At 38.8% G+C, this 27,646-nt stretch overlaps 2 protein-coding genes across 3 annotated transcripts in view; one reads left to right on the top strand and one right to left on the bottom strand.

Moving 5' to 3' along the window:
• WDR76 (WD repeat domain 76) overlaps positions 1 to 12,577 on the bottom strand; it is a 103,722-nt gene extending 91,145 nt beyond the window's left edge. For both annotated transcript variants that reach the window (XM_057488768.1, XM_057488767.1), the window contains exons 1-2: positions 12,183 to 12,577; positions 11,164 to 11,565 (exon numbers count right to left, since the gene is read on the bottom strand). In XM_057488768.1, the coding sequence (XP_057344751.1) occupies positions 11,164 to 11,565; positions 12,183 to 12,245 (465 nt within the window). In that variant the 5' untranslated portion in view covers positions 12,246 to 12,577. The remainder of the gene's footprint in view (positions 1 to 11,163; positions 11,566 to 12,182) is intronic.
• Positions 12,578 to 14,357: 1,780 nt separating this feature from the next.
• MFAP1 (microfibril associated protein 1) lies at positions 14,358 to 27,504 on the top strand. The gene is made up of 9 exons (XM_036919029.2): positions 14,358 to 14,578; positions 19,014 to 19,233; positions 20,504 to 20,633; positions 20,892 to 21,079; positions 21,565 to 21,673; positions 21,763 to 21,923; positions 23,212 to 23,371; positions 25,748 to 25,837; positions 25,930 to 27,504. The coding sequence occupies exons 1-9, from the start codon at positions 14,500 to 14,502 to the stop codon at positions 26,110 to 26,112; spliced, it is 1,320 nt and encodes a 439-aa protein (XP_036774924.1). The 5' UTR covers positions 14,358 to 14,499; the 3' UTR covers positions 26,113 to 27,504.
• Positions 27,505 to 27,646: the final 142 nt, after the last annotated feature.

The following is a 27,646-nucleotide window of genomic DNA, read 5'->3' as shown; positions in this document are numbered from 1 at the left end:
GGAATACTTGGAGAGACTGAGATTCCAGCTGCTTGTAGAAAACAGGGATCCATATTCAGCTGCACTGGGACAAAAGAAAGGTGGGCAGTCTGAGAGACTTCCTAACAGCGAGAGGGCTGCCAAAGGGCAAGGACTGCACAGAGCTTACTGATCAGGAGAAAGGATAGGTAGATAAAATTGTCAGGTGTACTCTGCTCAGCAGGTTGGGAACTTTCACGATCTTCAGGCACTCTAGCCCCCTGGTTGGCTACGCAGCTCCAAGGTCCCCCTCCGTGATATGCATCCTGCTACGCCTTCCTCCCAGCCAGCCCGCACCTGGCTTGCAGACCAGCAAACCCTGCCATTGGCATCAGAGCAGTCAGAGGGAAGCCCCGCCTAAAACAGATACAAATGTAAAGCATAGAGGCTTATACCTGTGTACACGGCCCCCTGATTCTGGCAGTGGAGACAGGCACAGCAGCCAGGAATCTGGAAACAGCTCTTTCCTCCCCCCGGCACCAACACTGCTCCCCTGCGACCACCAACATTGCTTCAGGGACTTGAGCAGCTCCAAAGGGTAGAGCTTCTGGGCACAAGAGGGCACCAAATACAAATATGAAACATCAAAGGAACCTGGTTCAAAGCAAAATCATAAATACAACACAGAGTCAAATGAAACTGACCTCATGAGCATTCCTGAGATTTCAAAATAAAAATCATAAACATGCTCATGGAGGTACAGAAAAATATTACAAAACTCAGGAATGAATTCCAGTTAGAGATCCAATCATTACTTATGGAACATAGTATCAGAAATGAAACATACAATGGAAGGTTTTAAAAGCAGATTAGATATGGGGGAAGAGACAATAAATGAAATAGAAATTACAGAAGAATACAAAGAAGTTGAGGCACAGAGAGAAAAAAGGATCTCTAGGAATGAAATAATATTAAGAGAACTGTGTGACCAATTCAAACAGATCAATATTTGTATTATAGGGGTACCAGAAGAAGAAGAGAGAGAAAAAGGGATAGAAAGTGTCTTTGAGGAGGTAACTGCTGAAAATTTACCCAATCTGGGGAAGGAGATAGTCTCTCAGGCCATAGAGATGCACAGATCTCCCAACACAAGGACCCAAGGAAGACAACACCAAGACATATAGTAATTAAAATGGCAAAGATCAAGGATAAGGACAGACTGCTAAAAGCAGCCAGAGACAGAAATAAGATCACATACAAAGGAAAGCCCAACAGGCTATCATCAGACTTCTCAGGGAAACCTTACAGGTCAGAAGGGAGTGGCATGATACATTTAATGCAATGAAACAGAAGGGCCTTGAACCATGAATACTTTATCCAGCAAGATTATCATTTAAATTTGAGGAGAGATTAAACAATTTCCAGATAAGCAAAAGCTGAGACTTTACCTCCCACAAACCATCTCTACAGTATATTTTTGAGGGACTGCAATAGATGGAAGTCTTCCTAAGGCTAAATATCTGTCACCACAGGTATTAAAACAACCGTAAAGAAAGTAGAATAGTTAATTACTAAGCAAATGCAGAATTAAATCAACTACCCCCAAAGTCAGTCAAGGGATAGACAAAGAGTACAGAATATGATACCTAATATATAAAGAATGGAGGAGGAAGAAAAAAGAACCTTTAGATTGTGTTTGTAACAGCATACTAAGTGAGTTAAATTAGACTCTTAGGTAGTAAGGAAGTTACCCTTGAACCTTTGGTAACCATGAATCTAAAGCCTGCAGTGGTAATAAGTACATACCTATCGATAATCACTCAAAATGTAACTGGACTGAATGCGCCAATCAAAAGATACAGTCACTGAATGGATAAAAAATACAAGACCCAGCATATAGATGTACAAGAGACTCACTTTAAACCAAAAGATACACAGACTAAAAGTGAAGGGATGGAAAAAGATATTTCATGCAACTAATAGGAGAAAAAAGGAACAGTTGCAGTACTTGTATCAAACAAAATAGACTTCAAAACAGAGAGAGTCACAAAAGACAAAGAAGGACATTACATAATGATAAAGGGGTCAATTCAACAAGAGGATATAACCATTATAAATACCTATGCACCCAACACAGGAGCACTGACATATGTGAAACAAATACTAACAGAATTAAAAGGGGAAATAGAATGTAATGCATTCATTCTAGGAGACTTCAGCACTCCACTAACTCCAAAGGACAGATCAACCAGACAGAAAATAAGGAGACAGAGGCATTGAACAGCACATTAGAACAGTTGGACCTAAGAGACATCTACAGAATTCTATACCCAAAAGCAGCAGAATACACATTCTTCTCAAGTGCACATGGAACATTTTCAAGAATAGATCGTATACTAGGCCACAAAAAGAGCCCCAGTAAATTCAAAAGGATTGAAATTGTACCAACCTATTTCTCAGAACACAAAGGAATGAAACTACAAATAAATTACGCAAAGAATCATCCCAGCACACTCAGCCCAGCAGGCTGGGAATCTAAGGAACTTCAGGTGCCCTAACCCACTGGGTGGCATCGCAGCTCAGAAGCCACTCACAGTGATAAGCAGCCTGCCATTCATACCCCCTGCCAGCGCCTGCCATTTGCTTCCCCCCACCAGTGCTGTAAGCAAACCAGCTGAACTGCGACAGTTGCGGAGCAGCCATGGAGCAGCACCACCCACAGAAACCACACAGAGTCTCCTCCCAGAGCGCACCTAACCAGGCCAGACCCAGAGGCTGCGCCCACGTGCCACTGTCTGGCACAGGCAGAAGAAGCCGGAGCAAGGTCCGGAAAGCATGAAGGGGCGCCATTCATGCAGGAGAACACACCTGGCATGACTGTGACCCGCTGCAATGCCCTAGGCTATCCTGAGGGCCGCCCCATCCGAGGCAGTTCAGGAGATTAACCCAGAGACTGCTCCATGTGTACAGGTAACTGGCACAGGCAGCAGAGAAGAGCAAGGCGACCAGCAGGTAGGAAAGGACTTTGTTCTCCCAGGTGACACACGGGCCACCTGCCAGCGATCACTTCTATTGCCATGAAAAGGCATAAGAACTTGGTCCAGTCAAGAAAAACTCAAAACAACCCCAGAAAGAGGACCTGGCGAGATAGATATAACCAATCTTCCTGAAAAAGAATTCAAAATAAAGGTCATAACCATGTTGCTGGACATGCAGAGAAATATGCAAGAGCTGAGGGATGAAGTCCAGAGGGAGATACCAGAAATGAAACAATCAATAGGAAGACTTAAGAGCGGACTGGATGAGGTGCAAGAGACTGTTAATGGAATAGAAATCAGAGAACAGGAACACAGAGAAGCTGAGGCAGAGAGAGATAAAAGGATCTCCAGGAATGAAAGAATATTAAGAGAATGGTGTGACCAATCCAAAAGGAATAACATTTGCATTACAGGGGTACCAGAAGAAGAAGAGAGAGAAAAGGGATAGAAAGTGTCTTTGAAGAAATAATTGATGAAAATTTCCCCAAGCTGGGGAAGGAAATAGTCTCTCAGATCACAGAAGCCCACAGATCTCTCAACACAACGGACCCAGGGAGGACAACACCAAGACATATAATAATTAAAATGGCAAAGATCAAAGATAAGGACAGGTTATTAAAGGCAGCCAGAGAGAGAAAAAAATCACCTACAAAGGAAAACCCATCAGGCTATCATCAAACTTCTCAACAGAAACCCTACAGGCAGAAGAGAACGGCATGATATATTTAATGCAATGAAACAGAAGGGCCTTGAACCAAGAATACTGTATCCAACAAAATTATCATTTAAATTTGAAGGATAGATTAAACAATTTCCAGATATGCAAAAGTTGAGGGAATTTGCCTCCCACAAACCACCTCTACGGGGTATTTTAAAGAGACTGCTTTAGATGGAAGAATTCCAAAGGCTAAATAGATGTCACCAGAGAAAATAATATCAAAGCAAAGAAAGCAGACCAACCAAATATGAACTAAAGGCAAAAAACAAAATCAACTATCCACAAAAGCAGTCAAAGGAAACACAAAAGAGTACAGAATAAAACACTTAACATGCAAAGAGCAGAGGAGGAAGAATAAGAAGAGAGAGAATCATCAGACTGTGTTTATAATAGTGTAATAAGTGGGTTAAAGTTAGACGGTTAGATGGAAAAGAGGCTACCCTTGAACCTTCGGTAACCACGAATCCAAAGCCTGCAATGGCAATAAATACATATCTATCGATAATCACCCTAAATGTAAATAGACTGAATGCACCAATCAAAAGACACAGAGTAATAGAATGGATAAAAAAGCAAGACCCATCTGTATGCTGCTTACAAGACACTCACCTCAAACCCAAAGACATACACACACTAAAAGTGAAGAGATGGAAAAAGATATTTCATGCAACTAATAGGAAGACAAAAGCAGGTGTTGCACTACTTATATCAGACAAAATAGACTTCAAAACAAAGTAATAAGAGACAAAGAAGGACATTACATAATGATAAAGGGGGCAGTCCAACAAGAGGATATAACCATTATAAATATATATGCACCCAACACAGGAGCACCGACATATGTGAAACAAATACTAACCGAATTAAAGGAGGAAATACAGTGCAATACATTCATTTTAGGAGACTTCAACACACCACTCACTCTAAAGGACAAATAAACCAGACAGAAAATAAGTAAGGACACAGAGGCACTGAACAACACAATAGAACAAATGGACCTAACAGACATCTACAGAACTCTACACCCAAAAGCAGCAGGATACACATTCTTCTCAAGTGCACATGGAACATTTTCCAGAATAGACCACAGTAAATTCAAAAAGATTGAAATTCTACCAACTTAGGTATAAAACTAGAAATAAATTGTACAAAAAAACAAAAAGGCCTACAAACACATGGAAGCTTAACAGCATGCTCCTAAATAATCAATAGATCAATGGCCAAATTAAAACAGAGACCAAGCAATACATGGAGACAAATGAAAACAACAACACAAGGCCCCAAAGTCTGTGGGATGCAGCGAAGGTAGTTCTAAGAGGGAAGTATACAGCAATCCAGGCCTATTAAAGAAAGAAGAACAATCTAACATGAAGAGTCTAAATTCACAGTTATTGAAACTGGATAAAGAAGAACAAATGAAGCCAAAGTCAGCAGAAGGAAGAACATAATAAAGATCAGAGTATAAATAAATAAAATTGAGAAGAATAAAACAATAGAAAAAATTAATGAAACCAAGAGCATGCTCTTTGAGAAAAACAATAGATAAACCCCTAGCCAGACTTATTAAGAGAAAAAGAGAATCTACACATATAAACAGAATCAGAAATGAGAAAGGAAAAATCACTATGGACACCACAGAAATACAAAGAATTATTAGACAATGCTATGAAGATCTATATGCTTACAAACTGGATACCCTAGAAGAAAAGGACAACTTTCTAGAAAAAGACAACCTTCCAAGATCGACCCAGGAAGAAACAGAAAATCTAAACAGACCAATTACCAGCAATGAAATTGAATCAGTAACCAAAAAACTACCCAAGGACAAAATCCCCGGACCCGACGGATTCACTGCGGAATTTTATCAGACATTTAGAGAAGACATAATACCCATTCTCCTTAAAGTTCTCCAAAAAATAGAAAAGGAGGAAATACTTTCAAACTCATTCTATGAAGCCAGCATCATTCTAATATTAAAACAGGCAAATACACCATAAAAAATGCAAACTACAGACCAATATCCCTGAAGAACATACATGCAAAAATACTCAACAAAATATTAGCAAACCGAATTCAAAAATACATCAAGAGGATCATATACCAGATCAAGTGGGATTCATCTCAGGAATGCAAGGATGGTACAACATTCAAAAATCCATCAACATCATCCATCACATAAACAAAAAGGACAAAAACCACATGATCATCTCCATAGATGCTGAAAAAGCATTCGACAAAATTCAACATCCATTCATGATAAAAACTCTCAACAAATGGGTACAGAGGGCAAGTACCTCAACATAATAAAGGCCATATATGACAAACCCACAGCCAACATCATACTGAACAGTGAAGTTGAAAGCATTTCCTCTAAGATTGGGAAGAAGACAAGGATGCCCACTCACCCTGCTTTTATTCAATATAGTACTGCAGGTCCTAGCCATGGCAATCAGACAACACAAAGAAATAAAAGGCATCCAGATTGGTAAGGAAGAAGTCAAACTGTCACTGTTAGCAGATGACATGATATTGTACATAAAAACCCCTAAAGAATCCACTCCAAAACTACTAGAAATGGTATCTGAATTCAGCAAAGTTGCAGGATACAAAATTAATACACAGAAATCTGTTGCTTTCCTATACACTAATAATGAACTAGCAGAAAGAGAAATCAGGAAAACAATTCCATTCACAATTGCATCAAAAAGAATAAAATACCTAGGAATAAACCTAGCCAAGGAAGTGAAAGACCTATACCCTGAAAACTACAAGACACTCCTAAGAGAAATTAAAGAAGACACTAATAAATGGAAATTTATCCCATGCTCATGGGTAGGAAGAATTAATATTGTCAAAATGGCCATCCGGCCTAAAGCAATATACAGATTCAATTTAATCCCTATCAAAATACCAAAAGCATTCTTCAACGAACTGGAACATATAGTTCCAAAATTCATATAGAACCACAAAATATCCTGAATAGCCAAAGCAATCCTGAGAAGGGAGAACAAAGCAGGGGGGATCTTGCTTCCCAACTGCAAGCTCTACTACAAAGCCACAGTAATCAAGACAGTTTGGTACTAGCACAAGAACAGACTCATAGACGAGTGGAACAGAATAGAGAGTCCAGATATTAACCCAAGCATATGTGATCAATTAATATACAATAAAGGAGCCATGGATATACAGTGGGGGAATGACAGCCTCTTCAACAGCTGATGTTGGCAAAACTGAACAGCTACATGTAAGAATGAAACTGGATCATTGCCTAACCCCATACACAAAAGTAAATTCGAAATGGATCAAAGACCTGAATGTAAGTCATGAATAAAACCAGAAAACTCTTAGAAGAAAATATAGGCAAAACTCTCTTGAATATAAACATGAGCAACTTCTTCATGAACATATCTCCATGGGCAATGGGAACAAAAGCAAAAATGAACAAGTGGGACTATATCAAACTAAAAAGCTTCTGTACAGCAAAGGATACCATCAGTTGAACAAAAAGGCATCCTACAGTATGGGAGAATATATTTATAAATGACATATACGATAATGAGTTGACATCCAAAATATACAAAGAGCTAATGCACCTCAAGAAACAAAAAGCAAATAACTCAATTAAAAAATGGGCAGAGGATCTGAACAGACACTTCTCCAAAGAAGAAATTCAGATGGCCAAGAGGCACGTGAAAAGATGCTCCACATCGTTAATCATCAGAGAAATGCAAATTAAAACCACAATGAGATATCACCTCACACCAGTTAGGATGGCCAACATCCAAAAGACAAACAACAAATGTTGGCGAGGATGTGGAGAAAGGGGAATGTTACTACACTGTTGGTGGGAATGTAAATTAGTTCAACCATTGTGGAAAGCAGTATGGAGGTTCCTCAAAAACTAAAAATAGAAATACCATTTGACCCAGGAATTCCACTCCTAGCAATTTGCCCTAAGAATGCAGCAGCCCAGTTGGAAAAAAACATGTGTATCCCTGTGTTTATCGCAGCACTATTTACAATAGCCAAGAAATGTAAGCAACCTAAGTGTCCATCAGCAGATGAATGGATAAAGAAGATGTGGTAAATATACACAGTGGAATACTCTTCAGCCATAAGAAGAAAACAAATCGTACCATTTGCAGGAATACGGATGGAGCTAGAGGGTATTATGCTCAGTGAAATAAGCCAGGCAGAGAAAGACAAGTATCAAACGATTTCACTCATCTATGGAGTACAAGAACAAAGAAAAAACTGAAGGAACAAAACAGAAGCAGACTCACGGAACCCAAGAGTGGACTAACAGTTACCAAAGGGAAAGGGACTTGGGAGGATGGGTGGGAAGGGAGGGATAAGGAGAAAAGGGGGCATTATGATTAGCACACATAATGTATTGGGGGGACATGGGGAAGGCAGTATATAGCACAGAGAAGATAAGTCATGAGTCTAAAGCATCTTACTACACTGACGGACAGTGACTGTAATGGAGTATGTGGTGGGGACTTGATAATGGGGGGAATCTAGTAACCACAATGTTGTTCATGTAAGTGTATTAATGATACCAAAAAAAGTTAAAATTAAAATTAAAATTAAAAAAAAAAAATGGGTGGAGGATATGAAGAGACAATTCTCCAAAAAAAGAAATTCAGATGGCCAACAGACACATGAAAAGATGCTCCACATCACTAATCATCAGGGAAATGTAAATTAAAACCACAATGAGATATCACCTCACACCAGTAACAATGGCAAGGATCGAAAAGACTAAGAATAAATGCTGGCAAGGATGCAGAGAAAGGGGAACCCTCCTACACTGCTGGTGGGAATGTAAACTAGTTCAACCATTGTGGAAAGTAATATAGAGGCTCCTCAAAAAACTAAAAATAGAAATACCATTTGACCTGGAAATCCCACTCCTTGGAATTTACCCAAATATTACAAGTTCTGAAATTCAAAAAGACATGTGCACCCCTATGTTTATCACAGCACTATTTACAATAGCCAAGATATGGAAGCAACCTAACTGTCCATCAGTAGATGAATGGGTAAAGAAGATGTGGTACATATACACAATGGAATACTATTCAGCCATAAGGAAGAAACAAATCCACCATTTGCAACAACATGGACGGAGCTGGAGGACATTATCCTCACTGAAATAAGCCACGTGGAGAAAGACAAGTGCCAAATGATTTCTCTCATTTGTGGAGTATAACAACGAAGCAAAACTGGAAAAAAAGGAACAAAACAGCAGCAGACTCACAGACTCCAAAAAGGGACTAGTGGTTCCCAAAGGGGAAGAGTGTGGGAGGATGGGTGGGGATGGAGGGAGAAGGGAATTGAGGGTATTATGTTTAGTACACATGATGTGACAGGTCACAGGGAAGACAGTGTAGCACAGAGAGGACAAATAGTGAATCTGTGGCATCTTACTACACTGATGGACAGTGACTGTAATGAGATATGGGTCAGGACCTGATAACATGGGTAAATGTAGGAACCACATTGTTTTTTCATGTTAAAGAGTGTGTATCAGTAACACCTTAATAAATTAATTAATTAATTTATAAAAGAAGAAGAAAAAGAAAGACATTATACATAATATCTGTCCAGTATTTTTCAAAAGCTTCAAGGTAAATGAAAAACTGAGAAACTGCCACAGACTGGAGGAGACTACAGAGACATGACAACTAAATGTATTATGTGATCCTAGGCTAGACACTGGACAGAAAAGAGACATTAGTGATAAAACTGGTGAAATCCTAAGAAATTCTGTACTTTAGTTAATAGTATTGTACCAAGGTTAATTTCTTAGTTTGATAAACATTCTATGGTTATGTACTATATTAATATAAGAGGAAGCTTAGGAGAAAGATATCTGTACTATTTTTTGAACTCTTCTGAAAGCCTAAGTTTTTCTCAAAATAAAAAAATTAACTGTTAAGAAATGTTTTATGGACTTAAAATATTTAACAGAAAGTAGCAAATTTTCCAGAAAACAATAAAATTCTGGACTTACAGGCCAATACACCTGTCTGTGATGTAACAAGAGCTTTCCTTCAATTTAGAAAAAAATAAGTTTATAAAATAAATACTGTGCCTAAAGTATGTGCCAGAAAGCCTTAGTCATTTTATTCCACAAAGATAATTAACAAAAGGGAAGAGAACAAAAAAATGAAATGTTCTATAAAAAAGATTAGATATTTTAGTTTGTCCTAAGAAAATGTAAGCGGAGAATTTACAACTCCACTTAACTATCTTCAGTACTCACTATTTCATGTTCTAATTTCTGACCCTATTTCCTTATACTAAACTACAAACTGCTTTACATTAGCCTCATATGGTAAAAACCTTAGTCTAAAAAGCCACAGAGACAATCTAATCCAGGGTTATCACAAAGTGCTGTCCTGGGCCAACAGCGTCAGTGTCTCTAGGAAACTGTGTTAGACATGTAATTCTATATTCCACTCCAAAACTTGATTCAGAAACTCTAGTGGTGGAGCCCTGAAGCACGGTTTTAACAAGCTCCCCAGATAATTCTGACATAGGCTAAAATTTGAGAACCACTTATCCAATTCCCTCACTGTAGAGATGATTTGCATAAAGGCATAAGATTTCTTAGACGTGACCATGCCTAAAACCTCTAGGCATCCAACCCCCAGCCCAATGCATTTATGACTTACCCCACACTGTTCCACTATAGGTTCCAGTTCTCACCTCTGGGACAATAAAGCATAAGATTGAGTTCCCATTTCATAACAACATCTCAATTATCCTATCTCCCTTCCCCACCACCAATTTCTGTTCTGGTTCCATCAACTATTTGTCATCATATTGTTTTATTTTGTCTTGCATAAAATTCATCCCTTTAAATGAAGTACAACACTCCTGTAGCAATAGAAGCCAAAAGAATTAGATACCTAATTCCTTAAACTGATTCCAAGTATTATTTTAAATAGAATTAAACAGGGTTTATCATGTATCTTCCCTATTCCATCATTTGCCTCCTTCTTGTATTTAGAGAAAGTATTATTCAGCACCTCAAAGCAATCAACTAATACTGATTTCCCTATCCTGACATCAAGGGCCAATCAAACGCTCTATGTCCCACAGACCCACTTCTTCTGATACACTGTGCATAAATATGCAAAGGTGAGCAAGACACTATAAAGTATGAGTAAACTCCAAAAATATGCACAATAAACTGAGAGGAAGAAAAAGGGAAACAGAGTGGAGATTACGTCAATCCTTTCCTTGACAAATCAAAATCAAGAGCAAAATTAACCCAAGGAGTTTATCTGTTAAACATTCTAAAAATAAAATTTCAAATAAGCATAAATTAGATGATAAAATAATTTGAGCTAGAGACACCCTGGATAACCTTAGCTTACCAAAACTTCAAATTTCAAAATAAGAAAAATTTGAATAAGCTAGTGACTAAATTCTTACCAGGCCTGGTGTGGTATCTTCATCACTGTCTCCATCCTGACTGCTTTCCACATCAACATTGAAAATCACTGTATTTGAAGTGCTCTCCTGTTGTTGCTTGTTACTTTCAGTAGGAACATTTAAGAATGATTTTTGCAGAGTAGATTCTGCCTTGGAAGATGTGACTTCCATTTTTGGAGTTAAGATCCTTCTGCAAGTTTTCTTTAGTTTAGTCTTCTTCCATAACACTTCACCGTTGGAATTCTTATTTAATAGAGATTTGGGGCTCTTAAATTGGTCTGGTTTGTAATTGCTGAGTGAAAAGGGGACAAGATACACCTTGGCTGTTCTTTCTAAAACTGTAGTCTGTACTGGTCTCACAGGTACATAAGTGATGTTTTGATTTTCTTTATATTCATTCACCTATTCAGGTCAATAAAGGAAAACAGGGTATTAGAAACACAAGTATGCCTTTTCTTACAGATCTGTGGAAATAAATTCAATTCCTATTTCATAATGAGAACATAAATTCAAGCTGATAGACTGTAAGGCAGCTTTTTTCCCTCCAAAATCTAGATAACTAATTCATTAATCTGAATAGAATTATTTATTATACTGGGCACATTTCTTGCCCATATAAGTCTGCCAGAACAACAATAAAAATGACAACAGTTTGTAACTAAGGAGACTACCCCAACTATCAGCTTCTGAGTAACTGAAACTTTCAAAAATGAGAACCTGACAACTGCTGCAAAAGCAAATACATAGTTCTTAATCCCATCGGGACACTATTTCTAGGGTTACTGCTAAGAACCTTCCTCAACGCTGAAGGCCTAAGCTCCTGAGAGGAAAACCTGGGCAGGGTCTCCGCATACCTTTCGAAGCAAAACCCCAAAAAACCCGTTAGGCTGAGGGTTGCCCCAAGGAGCAGGAAAATTCTGGAGTGGGCAAGTGCCAGATGCCAAGTCCTCACGCCCTCCTGGGCCTGTGCCCGGCCGACCTCTCAGGAACACTGAGGCAGGGGCGCACCCATTTCTCACCTTGCCCTGAGGTCGCTGTCTGGGGCCCGTCTTTTCCTCAGCCGCCGCGCAGTACCCCGACATCTTTCTGCTGAGTAGCAACTGGCGCCTTCCCGCCAAGATCGCGGCGGGCGGCGGGCCGCGGGATGGAGGGGCGGGGCGCGCGGCCGCACAGGCGGGCTCAGGCCCCAGCTGGCCAGAGGGGGCGGGGACGTTACGGTTGTCTCTTCGGGAAGCAAGTTTACTCGCCCCAAACTCAAATATCTTAGAGATAAGGTTGGATCAAGCCAGCGTTTTTACCTTGGATCCGGCGGTTTTGTCGCTGCTGACGCCAGTATCTCGCCTTGAAAAACACTTGGCGCTTCTGCTGAGGAAAATTCACCTGCCTTGTAATGTGAACTGAACCTGGAATATTATCAGACACACTTAGAAGCTGAGTGGAATAGAGAGGAAAGGAAATCAAAATCAACAATGCTGTCTTTACCTTGGCCCCCTAGTTCCTTATAACCCTACCATCAGAAAACTATGCCCTGCGGCTACCCTATTATCTTCCTCCTAAAAAGAGAAGCATTTTGATTTTTTTTTCAAGAGCTGGTAACTTAAGCTGGTGTTAATTCCACCTGATCTTCTGACCAATAGTTAACTAAGGTCCTTACGTTAACCTTACTAAGGCCAAGGCTGGGGGAAAGTTGTGAATCAAATAATTTTTGCATCACATAACATAAATAAGAGTTTATGGCACTGCATTTCTTACAGTCACAGCCACATCACATTTTTCCTCCTATTCACTGGGTTGTCGCGCAAAATAATTAATTGCCTTCCCATTAGGTTTGCTCTCTCCGGACAGAGTAGTTTTAGAGCTGATAAATTCATAAACTACTAAATTCATAATATAAACTTCTTTCTACTCTATGTTTTTAAGGTCCTTTTCTTTCTAGCCAAAACCGTTAACCTGCTTGGTTATTTCAGTCCTCCACTGTTCCTTCCTCGAGACTTACCCAATTTTATTTCTTCTCCCAGCCTACACCTTATTTTAGAACACAGGTGAAGTAATTTGAGAACTGATTCTACTAACAGCACCTTCGAGACCCTCCATGATCTAGTAGTACCTGAAAAACTCTTAACTCCTCCTTGACTTTAAAATGACAAAATCAAACTTTTCAGTGTCTGATATATCATGCTATTTCTGGACTTCACAACTTCGCTCTTACTGTCACTTCTCTCCCACCACAGCAGTTAAAACATCCTTTCTATGGTGAAATGTATTCTGACCTCCAGTTAGCCAGTGTTTTGTTTTTCACACAACCAAGCTAATAACTGCAGTTGCTTCTCATATGATTCTATAAGCCCTTAGAGACTTCCTAAACAGAATTCAAGCTTCTTGAGGACATGAGCCTTTTTTTAAATAATTTTTTATTAAGGTGTGATTGATATAATCTTATGAAGGTTTCACATGAAAAAACAATGTGGTTACTACATTTACCCATATTATCAAGTCCCCACCCATACCCCAATGCAGCCACTGGAGGACATGAGCCTTTTAACAATATTCAATACTCCATAGAGAGAGCTAAGCACAGTAAACGCAGCAAGCACTTAATAACTACTTTGGACTTACTATGCAAACACTCCCTAGCCAGAAATGTTTTAATAGGAGGTCTTAAGAAACTGAAAGATCTGGAAAACCTAAACGCAGAGTGTTTGGATTTCAGGCATTTTCCTAGGCCCCTTGGGGGCCTTTTTTTTTTTTTTTGCCACTAGCCTAAGTCACCACTAACTTCTCTCACTTGACCGAAGAATGCGCGTCACACACAGCCCACTCATCCTCATCAAGGGAGCTAACCAGGTCCTACTTAAAAGATTTCTATTCCTATTTAACTCTAATTGTGACCATTCAGTAGTCTGGACAAACCGCCCTTTACTATCTCCTCAGTTTCTTATTCATCACTCTCATTTTTCTCGGCTTCAAATCAAGCTAACAAACGAAATCTTTAATTCGGACCTGCCTCACCGCAGGGTGTTAACAGCAGAGCCCCCAAATCGCATTTCCCGCCATAAGTGGCGTCCAAATATCGCGAGACTAAGGGAGCTTGGGTGGCCTGTAAACATGCGCAGCAACACATTAGCGCTCTAGAGGGTAGGCGCCCATATGTCCTCCACAATCCCACAAGCCTCTGGTTGCATATTTCCGGTTTCTCTAGCTCCGGCGTATGTGGTGTTTCTTCAGTCGCGCAGCAGTGTCCGGCGGCTCTTGGTGTGGAGGATCTTTCTGCTGTGGACTTTGTCGCTGTTTTCTGGAGTCAATCAAGTTTCGGGAGTCACTGCTGCTGTCATCAACATGTCGGTCCCAAGCGCACTAATGAAACAGCCTCCTATTCAATCTACGGCTGGGGCCGTCCCTGTTCGCAATGAGAAAGGTACTGTGCTGAGCCGTTTCTAGTCGGATCTTACCTCTTTCTTCCCCAGCGTACTCCAAACCTACCACTGCAACCCCACCGACCCTTAAGACCCTGTCCCCTATTTTACACTTTTCCCAACAAACTCATACCCAGTCGCGTTGCTTAAGGAATAAGAAAACAGTTCCATCTCATCTTGTTCCTATAGCTTGTCTGCCCTCAGCTACAGCAAGCATCCCTCTTCCTTTGGCCTCCAGCAATTCGTTAGACTAATATATAAGCCTTGCTGTTCTCAGGGAGTTGTGCGGGACACAGTCCCTCGTTTATTATCCATAGCAGTCCTTTATGCTGCTTTTATAACTCTTGTCATAATTATTTATATGTCTTTCTTCCTCTACTACGTCATAAACTTATAACCTCCTTGAGTTAGGAACATTTCTTAACTTTTACCCTTTTCAACCAACGCAGTGACTGTATTTATTAAATTGAACACAACGTTGTGTAAGACAGTGCTCCTTATCTTAAGGAACTTATATTGTAGTAGATGTGAGACATACAAAAACAGGCACATTCTCAGCAGTGTACAGTTTTTCACACCTGTAACACCTGTCACATAGGTACTATAAACCAAGCGCTGTTGGAGGGCAGAGAAGGAATAATCTCATATTGGGATAATCGAGGAAAGTTTGTGAAGAAGGTTGCCTTTAAACTGATCTTTAACAAATGGGTAGGAAGTCCAGTGGTGCAGATGGCAGAAGGAACACTGTCTCTGTTTGGGGAGTCAGACTAAAAAAAGTCAGTTTTTTCAGTAAAGACTTTGGAAAATAATGTCAGTTCTTTCCTTTTTGGTATTTAAATATACTGTACCTGTCCTTGTGCAACTTGCCTTTTCTTTTTTCATTTTAAACTCAAAACATGGCTTTTAAGAAGATCCTTCGGATACATATAGATCTAATTCATTCACTTTACTTAAGAATTCCATTGTATAGTTAAACCACAGTTTATTCCCTACATTAGGAGTTTGTTGTTGGGTGTTTTTTTCCTCCTATTACAGACAGTGCTGCAACTGTCATTCTTGAACGTGTCCCTTTAGTCTACTTGTGTAAGAATCTCTCTAGGGTAGATAAGACTCCTAGAAATTCATTATCTGCTTAGGTACCTATTGCCAGTTGCTCTCCACAGTGGGTAGTAAGAGCATCAGGAATTTTTATTTCCCCATGTATTCATCCACACGCTTGGTTGTATCAGATTCTTTAATTTTTGCCCAATCTAGTGGGTGTGAAATGGTGTCTCATTATTTTAATCTGCATTTCCCTGATTACTGGTGAGACTGAGGCATCTTGTTTGTTCATTTATCAGCTCTAGGTTTCCTCTTCTATAAACTGTTTCTGTCATTTACCCATTTTCTATTTGGTTTGTTTTTTATACATCCTAAATCTGTAATATCTGTTTCTCTGGGTTTTTGCCTTGTCTTTTAACTTGAATTATGGAATCTTCTGTTACACAGGTGTTTTTAGTGTTAGCAGGTTTATCAACTTTATTTTTTATGGCTTGTGCTGTTTTGTGTATTAAGAAATCGTCCCATACTACACTGATACCAAATTTACTGATATTAAATATAGATATTAAAATTACAAAGATTTTCTATCCTTTTTTTGTATATACTAAATAAGATTGAATACACAGCTGTGCAAGACAGACACTGATTTAAGGAGCTTACAGTCCCTTAGAGATGTATATATTTAAGATATTTCTTGCACACTTAGGTATTTAATCCCTATGGAATTTTTTGTGTGTATAGTGTCAGTGAGATATCTAATTTTACTATTCACCTTATGGTTAGCCAATTGTCCTACTACTTTATTGTTGGACTAGCTCACCCATTCTCCACTGCTTTTTAATGTTGCCTCTTTAATATACCAAATTCTTGAATAGGTTTGTTTCTCTGATCTCTACTGTGCTCCATTGGTCTCTACATACCCTGAGTCAATGACATTGTTTTAATTACTGTAAGTTTAAAAATAAGCCCTGCAATCTGATACAAAAACCCTCCCTTCCACCTCACCTTCTATTTTTTTCATTAACACTTTTTTTTAGAGCAGTTTTAGGTTCATAGAAAAGAAGAAAATACAGAGATTTCTCATAAGACTCCTAACCCTACACATGTAAGGCCTCCCCCATTGTTAGCATTCCCCACCAGAACAGTACATTTGTTAAAATAATGAACCTATATTGACACATCATAATCACCCAAAGCCCATACATTAAGGTTCACTCTTGTGGATTTGGACAAATGTGTGATAACATATATCCATCATTATGGTATCATACACAGTATTTTCACTGCCCTGAAAATCCTCCCCCTGCCCAACCTCTGGCAACCACTGATCTGCTTACCTTCTCTATAGTTTTGCCTTTTCCAGAACGTCATATATTTGGGATCATATAGTATGTAACATTTTCAGATTGGTTTCTTTCAGTTAGTAATATGCATTTAAGGTTCCTCCAGGTCTTTTTGTGGCTTGATAGTTCATTTCTCTTTAGTACCAAGTAATATTCCATCATCTTTACCATGCTTTATCCATTCACCTAATGAAGAACATCTTGAGTGCTTCCAAGTTTTGGCAGTTATAAACAATGCTGCAATAAATAGCAGTATGCAGGTTTTTGTGTGGACATAAGTTTCCAACTCCTTTGGGTAAATAACAAGGAGTGTCACTGCTGGATTTTATGGTAAAAGTATGCATAGTTTTCTAAGAAACCACCAAACTGTCTTCCAAAGTGTCTGTACCAATGCTGCCATGGCTCTACATCCTCACCAGCATTTGGTATTGTCAAAGCTCTGGATTTTAACCATTCCAGTAAGTGTGTGATGCTATCTCATTATTGTATTAATTTGCATTTGTCTGATGACATATGATGTGTTTTTCTGCCATCCGTATCTTTTTTGGTAAGTTGTCTGTTAAGGTCTTAGGCCTCACTTGTTACTCAGAATTGCCTTGGCTCCTTTTGGCCTCCTATTCTTCCATATGGTATTAGAATCAGCCTGGGGACAACTTTTAGTGGAATTACAATTATAGGTCATTCAATTATTAACTCAGGTACATTTGCCACCTTCTCATCCTTAAACATGATATAGGTCTCCCATTTATTTTGATCTTTATATCTTTAAGTAAAATAATATATTTTTTCCTCCTAAAAGCTTTGCACATCATTGTTGAATGTATTCCTTGGTATCTTATAGATTAGTTGCTGTAATAAGTGGTATTTTTAAACTGCATTTTTAAATTATGTGTAGCTAATGTACAAGTACACTTATTTCTATCCAGTTTCTTCCTGAATTCTTTTTTTAGCTTGTCTGTTGGTTATTTTCTATGTCTACATAGATAATCATATAGTCTTACAGCAGTTTTTTCCTTTTCAAGCCTTACCTTTTATCTTTCTTGTTGCCGTAATTAGAACCATACTAAAATGTTAACTAGAAGATGTTATAGAGACAACCTAAGGGTGACCACGTTTTTTTAAAGTAATGCTTCTAATGTTTTATTATTAAATATAATTTTTACTGTATCTTTCATTATGATTATGTGACTTTAAATATGTAATAAAGAGTATGTTACTTTCACCCACTCCAACCCCCACCCTGATCCCCATTAATTTTCTAAGGTTAAGTCATCCTGAACTAAATCCTATTAGGTCATGATGGCTTAGAGTTATTTTGTTAGCTCTTGCATTGCTGGAATAAATTTTCTATTATGTTATTTAGCATTTTTATATCCATGTTTATAAATGAAAAACACCTTAAGTTTTCCTTTGATCTATTCAGTTAGGTTATCAAGGTTATATTCATCTTACAAAGTGTTTTGATTGGTTTTCACTGTTTATTCACTGGCGTTGTTGGTATTTGTACAAGATTATGTATTCTTGCAGGTGTGATAGCACATAAACTAACAGAAAAGAAGGTAGAAATAGATAAGATTAGAAGATTGAGTTATGTGGCAATATATCATGAAGGCTACATGGGAAATTCCAGAGGAACTAAAAGAATTAGCAGTATTTTAATTTTATGTACCCACTTAAGTCACCCTTACTGTGTAATGGGTACTGGTATAAATAAATCATTTAAGGGTATAGTTGAGGTAGAATACCATGAATTTGTGATGGACATAGTCTGCCTGTTTGAGGGGACTTTTTTCTATTGTTTCACCACCCAGCCTTCTCCACTTCATTGTATCCAACCTAGGCCTCAGTATCACTAATGTTGGTGTTCACAAGAATGCCTTCCCATGACTTGGCCTTTGTAGGAAAATAGCATTAAAGGAACAGATGGTTGGGTATTAGCTCTTTCCCTGCTCGAATTCTTGTTTACTAGGAATACAGGGCTCTACCTGCAAAGGCCAAGGGCTGAAGGACATTGGGAAAGGGACTACTGAAACGTACTATCTTTCTCACACAGGTGAGATTTCAATGGAGAAAGTGAAGGTAAAACGTTATGTGTCAGGCAAGAGGCCAGACTATGCTCCTATGGAGTCCTCAGATGAGGAGGATGAAGAATTTCAATTCATTAAGAAAGCCAAAGAACAAGAAGCAGAGCCTGAGGAACAGGAGGAAGATTCATCTAGTGACCCTCGGCTACGGCGTTTGCAGAACCGTATTAGTGAAGATGTAGAAGAGAGGTAATGCTAGGGCTATGTTTCCCTAGACCTGAATCCCTCAGGTTAATTAATAAGATTTGTGCATTTTATTGTGTAAAAAAACAGTGAGAATGACAACAGTAATAGCTAATACTTGACTAGTCCTTACTGTTCAAGTATGCTTGCTATGCCAGGCACTATTCCAAGTACATTACAGTTACTAAATCTTGTAATCCACACAATATCCTTATGAGGTGGGTATTACTATCCCCTTACAAATGATGGAACAGAAGCACAAAAGGGTTAGGAAAATAATGTGACCAAAGTTATATAGCCAGTAAGTGGTAACCAGTAAATAGCAGGTTACCTCTGGCCCAAAGGCCCTACTAATTAACTCACTAAGAGAATAGAAAACAGACCATTGGTTGGTTTGTTAAGGAGAGTCTTTTAATACAAATGTGTTTTGTAAGATATGAGAAATTAATTTTATCCATTTACTTATTCTAAAGATTAACGAGGGGTAATGACACTGATAAAGTAGGAAAACAGGCCTGATGAATGGTTTCATGTAGGAAAAGAAGCCTCCCAAAGAGGGATTTTTCTATGTTGCATATTAACTGAGATATCACCTTAAGAGTAGGCCAGAGTTCCTGAACTTTCACAGTTCATAGTGTCTTGGGAATTTTTTCACAGAGCCTTTAGGCCCAAACAGTTCTTCTTATTAAGTAATTAGAGCTAAATAATTTAATAAATATTCATGACCTAACAACTTAGTAATTTGAAAACTATAATACATATAAAATAAAAAAACATGTTTATTTCATTCTTACAGAACCACGGTTACTTAATTGTGGGATTTATGTGCCTCTTGGACACTGACAACTTCTCAAACCTTAGAATCGGATTGGCACTGTCACTCTCATTTCCTGTTGCATATTGATTTTCATTCAGTACTTTTTATCACAGCAGCCACCAAAAACCCACTTTCACAAAGATCTGATATTAAAGGAAACCTATGATCTAATGTTGAAACTATCACCTATCTTGAGCTATAAAATATACCCCAGTGCACCCATATATGTTTGTTGCAGTGCCCCAGGATGCGATAGCATGCATTTAATATTTCAAGTCCAAGCTGTTTACTCCAACACTTTGAGTTAATTTCCTTAATCTGTACCTTTGTTTCCCCATCTCAAGACTTCAGTATTAATAAAAGCACACATGTCCAGGTGCTCTGATAACTAAGGAAATGTGATTGATGCCCCTTCATTTTTGTGACATTGGTGTTACACTTGGAGATACTGTTTTTCAGATTGGCTAGACATCGGAAAATTGTAGAACCTGAAGTGGTAGGAGAAAGTGACTCAGAAGTAGAAGGAGATGCTTGGCGCATGGAACGAGAAGACAGCAGTGAAGAAGAAGAGGAAGAAATCGATGATGAGGTATGATAAAAGAAAATGGAAAATTCTTTCTGGGTACAAGAAAAAGTTGGAGCCTATGCTCCTTTGTTAAGGCCCTAAAGGCACAAGATTGCTGCTGTTGGTGGAGCGTTGATCCAGTGTTCCCCATTTGTTGGTGTTAGGATTGAAAGTAGAATGGTGCTAAGTTGCATTTACACATACCAGAATTCTTTGATGAGGAAAAAATTAATAGCTATATTACAGCCATTGGCTGACTGACTTGGACATTTGACTTGATAGGAAATAGAACGGCGTCGTGGCATGATGCGTCAACGAGCACAGGAGAGAAAAAATGAAGAGATGGAAGTCATGGAGGTGGAAGATGAGGGCCGTTCTGGGGAAGAGTCAGAATCAGAGTCTGAGTATGAAGAGTACACAGACAGTGAGGATGAGATGGAGCCTCGTCTTAAGCCAGTATTCATTCGAAAGTGAGTATCTCACAAACCAGACCTGAATTCCCATCATTACTACTTTCCAGGTCTAACTATAGAAGTTGTTTTTTATCTCAGGCTCTTCTGAAATGTATGCACTAAGTGAAATTCTTCTGTCCAGTGCTCTAGCTCTGAAGAGTACTTACTTAAGAATATCTTGGTGTTAGCAGAGAGCCTGAGTTTGTTTTCACATCTCCTGTTTCCCTAGAGCACTTATCAATGTCTTATATTAAGCACAAAATTAAGATGGAAGAGCAAATTCCTGTTCTTTTCCTAATGGCTAGAAATTCTGCTGCTTGCATTTCTCAAAGATGAATGGAAATTTGATGCTCTAAAGAACTGTGGTGAATTCCATTTTGGCTCTTTGCAAATAACAGAGCCAGGGGTTGGTTGGTTGTCTGATTTGGGTGGGACTTGATTTAGGGGCTCAAAGAGCTCCACACTAAGGGCTTTAGGCAATTAACAGGACCTCTGTGCTACAGGAAGGACCGAGTAACGGTTCAAGAACGTGAGGCTGAAGCATTGAAACAGAAAGAGCTGGAGCAGGAGGCAAAACGCATGGCTGAGGAGAGGCGCAAGTACACACTGAAGGTACTTGGAGTGGCTGTGAGTAGTAGTGTACTTAGGTTTGTCTGAAGAGAATAAGGAAATCCAATAGTCAAATTTTTCTCCCTATCCAGATTGTAGAAGAGGAAACCAAGAAAGAACTAGAGGAGAACAAGCGGTCCCTCGCTGCACTGGATGCACTCAATACTGATGATGAAAATGACGAGGAAGAATATGAGGCATGGAAAGTTCGGGAGCTTAAGAGAATCAAGAGGGACAGAGAAGATCGAGAAGCGTGAGTATTAGGATGGGCCTAGGGTTTAATACTGCTAATGAAACAGGTTCCTAGTAGGGTAGTCTTGAGGCCCAACACCTATGAGTTCCATCCTAACTTTCTTTAGGGTTCCTGCAACTGGGCAAGTTTCCCATAATTAGAATGTAGCCTGTTAGAATAAAATCAGAGAAAATAAATACATTTTGTCAGTGTTTCTCCATGATAGAGTGCCACCTAATATTCCCTTTATTTTCCCAGTAGACACACAGAAGTTACTCACTGTTACCAGTTAACTACTGTTGCATAACAATCCAACCCAAAATTAAGTGACTTGAAACAATTATTTCTCACAATTTTGGAGGTTAGCTAGCAGCCCTGCTGTTGGTTTCGCCTGGGCACTCTTAGGCAGTTGTATTCGGCTGGAGGATTGACTGGGCTAGAAAGTCCAGAATGACTTCACTTGTATGTCTGGTAGCTGGTGCAGATTGTCAGCTGGGATGCCTCACTTGTCCTTGTTCAGTAGGCTAGACTCAGGGCAGCATTCCAAGAGGGCATAGGTGGAAGCTGGCAACATCTTTTGAAGTTCAGTGTCATTTCTGCAAAGGGGCATGCATACTAATGTGCATCCAAACTAATCTACCACACCCACTATGTTACGGCAGAATCACTCCTGAGCTGCGTCACTCATTCTTGAAAATTACTTGGAATGAGAGGTGAACCCAGATTACAAAGGGAAACCATCAATAGGAAACTGTCCTCAGCCTGCAGTTTCTAAGGTTTTTATCCTGGGCTTCAGGGAGTCCATGTACCTTTAAAATTGTATGTAAAACTATGTGTATATTTGTATTTCTCTGAAGTAAGGGTGTCTCTGACTCCCCCACCGCCAAAAAAGTTGAAGTCACCTCAGTCTAATGATGGTAATTCTTGGTGTGACATGTAAATACATTTCTGATTACTAAAAGAATACCAGTAAAATATTAGGAGTTTCTTTAAGTTCTGAGTTTTTAAAAGCTAAAAAAGTCTTTTCCGGGAAGGGCAATTGTAATGTTGCAAAAAATCAAGCAGTAACAGTATGTCTGAACTTCAGGAAGCCTAGAATCACCTTTTGGAAGTTTGCAGTACTTGGTCTTGAAAGCATGATAAAGACCACCTCGTCTTCTTTATTGGACTTCTGATCCTGATTCCTCCCAGGCAATGACTAGAACTTAAAAAGCTGTCTAATACTTAAAAGGAGATAGTACTGTATTACTCAGATAATTGGGTCTTTCTGAAGCTAGAATATTAATAAGTAGTTTTTTTCTCCGGACAGGCTTGAGAAGGAGAAAGCAGAAATTGAACGCATGAGAAACCTGACTGAGGAAGAGAGGCGAGCTGAGCTTCGGGCAAATGGCAAAGTCATTACTAACAAAGCTGTTAAAGGCAAATACAAGTTTTTACAGAAGTATTATCACCGGGGTGCCTTCTTCATGGTAAGAAGTGAATAGGGAATGGGAAAGTTGGGCAGGAGAAATAACTCAGAAGCTTTGAATTCTTCCTCCCACTTCTCCTCCTATGAAGGAATAAAAAGGTCCTGGGATGTTACTTCCACTTGCCAGTGGTTAACTTTCTGTTTTGCTTTTTCCCCTGAAGAATATAAACCCAGTAGAGGCACTGGCAACAGGATTTTAGAAGTAGCAGCAACTGTTCTCTCTTTTGGCTCCAGCTCTCCAAAGGAGGAAATGATATAATAGAAGAATTGAGGAACTAAAATAGGATTAGTAATCTATATAAATACTAGACAATTTAAGTTCCCAGAATCTCTTAGATATTATTATTCATATCTCAAAAGTGAGAAATTTTGGTTGTGCAAAAACCAAACTGCAAATAGCTTTACATTAATGGATATTTGGGTGGCAGAAGTTTAATTCACTTCATTCTGAGCTGACAGAAAGTGACTAAGCCTAACTAACCAAAAAATGGTTAATCATCTAACCATTATGTGTAATGTTGTCATTTTCATTCTTCATATAAAGGCCAAGGTCAAAAGGCCAAAGTCTGTTAACCCTGTGTAGAGACTAGAATTTCTTCCAAATTATTTGGGTTAGCACCAGTGTAATTCGTTAATAGAGAGCAGCAGGGGAATAGAAGAATTGATTGCATTTATTACATCTGATAGCATGTGGTTTGTTAAATTATTTCCTCATGTTAAAGGAGTACCAAAAACTAGCTTTTTCAAATGCCATATATTACACCCTAAATATTTCCACTGCAGGTAAATTCCTGCCTTTCACTGTAGATACCAGTAAAATTTTTAAACTTCAGTGAAGGATTCCTTATCCCCCTACCCCATCAAAATCAATTTCAGTCTATATGCTCAGCAGGAAATGTTTGCTTTGTTAGGTAGCTTTGAGCACATATAGATTTCTACATTGGAATTGGTGGTTTCTGAATTCTTGCACAGCTTTGATGTTACAAAGTATAATTACTTAAGCATTTCAGCAGCTTTAATGATTAAGCTTCTTAGAGCAGCAGTGCATTGCTGCCTAAGATTCATAAGGAAATGTTTATGTGAAAGTCTTTTGGAGCACATAATCATCTATCAACTGTTCTCATGTAGTTGAAATGGCTTGTGAGATTAAATGAGACACTCTCAGGCTCTTAACAAGGGGAAAAGTAGATCTGTTTGCCTTACCTTTACACTGGGCCTTTCTATAGCTGAAGGGAAAAGAATACTCTAAATTTTACTTGTTTAAAGGGCTCAGCTCTCCCGTGAAACTTTCCTTAACCAAGATAGTGCTATTTTAATTCCTTCAGCACGTTTATAGTTTGTATCACGTACAGCCTTACTAATGTGTTGATTTGAAACTATTCTCCATAATTGTTAACATAGTTCATTAATTACCCTTTGTAGCATTTACATGTTAAGGGCCCTGCTGTTTAGTACTGCTGGAGAGTACATACTCCTTGCCCTCAGACAGCTTACAATCTAAAAATGGAGCTAAGGCAAATATATACTATAACATAAGAGTCAAAGTACTGTCAGACTACTGAAGAGGGAGATGTTGTATTTGGTAGAAGATTGGAAAGGATGACATAGAGAAGGTGACATTTGAGATGTTTAGACTTTCTGACATTCAGTAGTGGGAAGACATTCGAGGTGAAGGGACCAGTAGAGGAGGCAGAAAGTATCATCTATAAAGGGAAGCAGCAAGGAGAAATAGATTAAAGCTAGATAGTATTGTGGTCTTGATTGCTATACAGAGGAGTCATGCTTATTTAATAAAACAGAACCAATGAAAAATTTTGAGCAAAGCAAAGGTATAGAGAGTTGTTTTAGAAGCCATCCAGTGGCTGTATAAGACTGATTTCAGGGAACTGTAACGCAAGTGATGAGAATTTGTAGGAAGTAGCAGCTGATTGAATGTGTACAAAGATTGCTCAAATTTTAAATCTAGTTGAGAAAATGTTGATCCTATTAACAGTAAAAGTTAAATCAGAAAGAGGCTGATTTGGAGGGTTGGGGGAATTATTTTTCCTTTAGATGTGAGTTTGAATTCCCACAATATCCTAGCTAAGAAATATAATGGGTAATAGAAAACTCAGGATCAAAATTTGAGCAGTCTATATGAAGTTATGAGTGAATGAACATATAAAGTGCAGTGAAAATATAGCCAACCTTCAGGAAATGTCTACACTTGGGAAGATGACAAAACAAAGGAAAAAACGTATTGTCTCTACTAGAAGCACTTGCAGAAAAGATTCTATACCCTTGCTTTCTTTGTGTCCTTTGTTGTAGAGTTTAATAAGTATATGGTTTGGATATATGGGAAATAAAACCCAAAGACTGATAAGACTCTTTTCAACAGGATGAGGATGAAGAAGTATACAAAAGAGATTTCAGTGCACCCACCCTGGAAGATCATTTCAACAAAACCATTCTTCCCAAAGTTATGCAGGTATGGAGTACCTTAATAACATGAAAAAAGGAGTATGTTGAGGGCTGGGACATGATAACGTTTGGTGGTATAACTTACTTTCTTTCCCTCAGGTCAAGAACTTCGGGCGCTCTGGTCGTACTAAATATACCCACCTTGTGGATCAAGACACCACCTCCTTTGACTCAGCATGGGGCCAAGAGAGCGCCCAGAACACAAAGTTCTTTAAACAAAAGGCAGCTGGGGTACGAGATGTATTTGAACGTCCTTCTGCCAAGAAGCGGAAAACAACTTAAAGTTCAACTACTTATTCTTCCAGCTGAAGGACAAAGGGAGGTCTCAGAACCTGGCCCTTGATTTGCTCTTAATGTTATATAAAGGGCCCCTGTAATTCAGCCTGTTGGACCTACCACCATACTTGTGACACTGGGCAACCCAGTCTTTGAAGGTGTTATGTGAGGTTTGGACTCATGCTGAGAAACCCACAGGAAAGCACTAGGCAAGTAGGAGTAGAGGCTTCCCACGTATAACTCTTTCTGAGAAATCTTAGGTTTCATCACAGCTCTGGCTTCCCAAATTTACTTGGGACTGTTCCACGTTTTTCTGGTGCCTTAGCTTGGGCTAGAAACATGAGCATGTAAGTTGTGGACTATATGTTACCTCCACCATACAGGAAACCTACGCTCACTACATTTTTGGAGTCAGCTTTTCTAGGTGATCATACTTTTGAACCTTTCGTGTGTATGTATCAAGAAATAAAGGAATCATACACCAAGAGGCTTTTAGAATGATACTGCAGGTAAAATGTGTAGGCTGACAAGTATCAACCTGTTAATTAAAAGCAGGGAATTGTCAGGAAAGGCTTATCTCACATTTTGACCATTCCCTTTATCTCATAGGCTCAGATGCTAGACAAGCTGTATTCTAAGTGGCACCCAGATTTATTCCATCAGCAAATACATATATGGTTGTCCTTGCTCTCTAAACTATAGCTATATATAGAACAAATGTTGACCCATGAACTGGAGAAGCCAAGTACCTACCAGTGTCTTCTTGCCCAGCTCAAGTATCAAGGAAGGCATAGCACTGTCCATGTTGCAATGTAGTGACAACACACTGAAGTTAAATTCAGTGATTTTTCCATTTAATATTTACACAATAACGAACCTGCATATGGCAAAGCACTAGGTGCTATGAGAAGTGACATTTAACCAATAGGAAGACTATTTCTCAATTGCATAAAAAATGGGAAGGGCAAGGTCTTTTCACCCTTTAAATTCTGAAATGTCCTAGAATTAAAAGTATAAATAATTACTATGGAGTAATAAACACATAAGGATGAGTATGTCACTGTTGTGTGTGCCAGAGGAGGATAAAATCTAAGAATTATTGTAGAACCAAAAGACCTTGAAATTCTTTTGGGAAAGAGTGTTTATTGCTGCCATTTCAATGTCCTCTGAGGCAGATAATTAGGCTAAGCTTTTTACATTCACCAGCTCATCGATTCTTGTAATAACCCTATTGGGTATGTATCGTATTATAATTGAGAAAACAAGCTCAGCAAGGGTGACTTGACAAAAGATTAACTTTTAAAGGAAAATTTTCTTCTCTCCAGGATAGGAAATGAGATGGAAGGTGTAAATGTCATGGTTCAGAATTAAAATAGTAATCTATTTCATAAACTAAAATCTTTCATATATTAATTTTACATAAGACTAACTGATGTCTTCTATGTTAGGTACCATATTTCCACCTTTGTACCTAAATTGATTCAAAATGTCTTATGAATTGGTGACTTAACATCTATATACATTGGCTCTTAGGCAGGTA

This window comes from Manis pentadactyla, chromosome 11 (genome assembly GCF_030020395.1).
Source record: "Manis pentadactyla isolate mManPen7 chromosome 11, mManPen7.hap1, whole genome shotgun sequence".
Lineage (NCBI taxonomy): Eukaryota > Metazoa > Chordata > Mammalia > Pholidota > Manidae > Manis > Manis pentadactyla.
The sequence above is the reverse complement of the archived record's forward strand: the minus strand, read 5'-3'. Positions and strand labels throughout refer to the sequence as shown.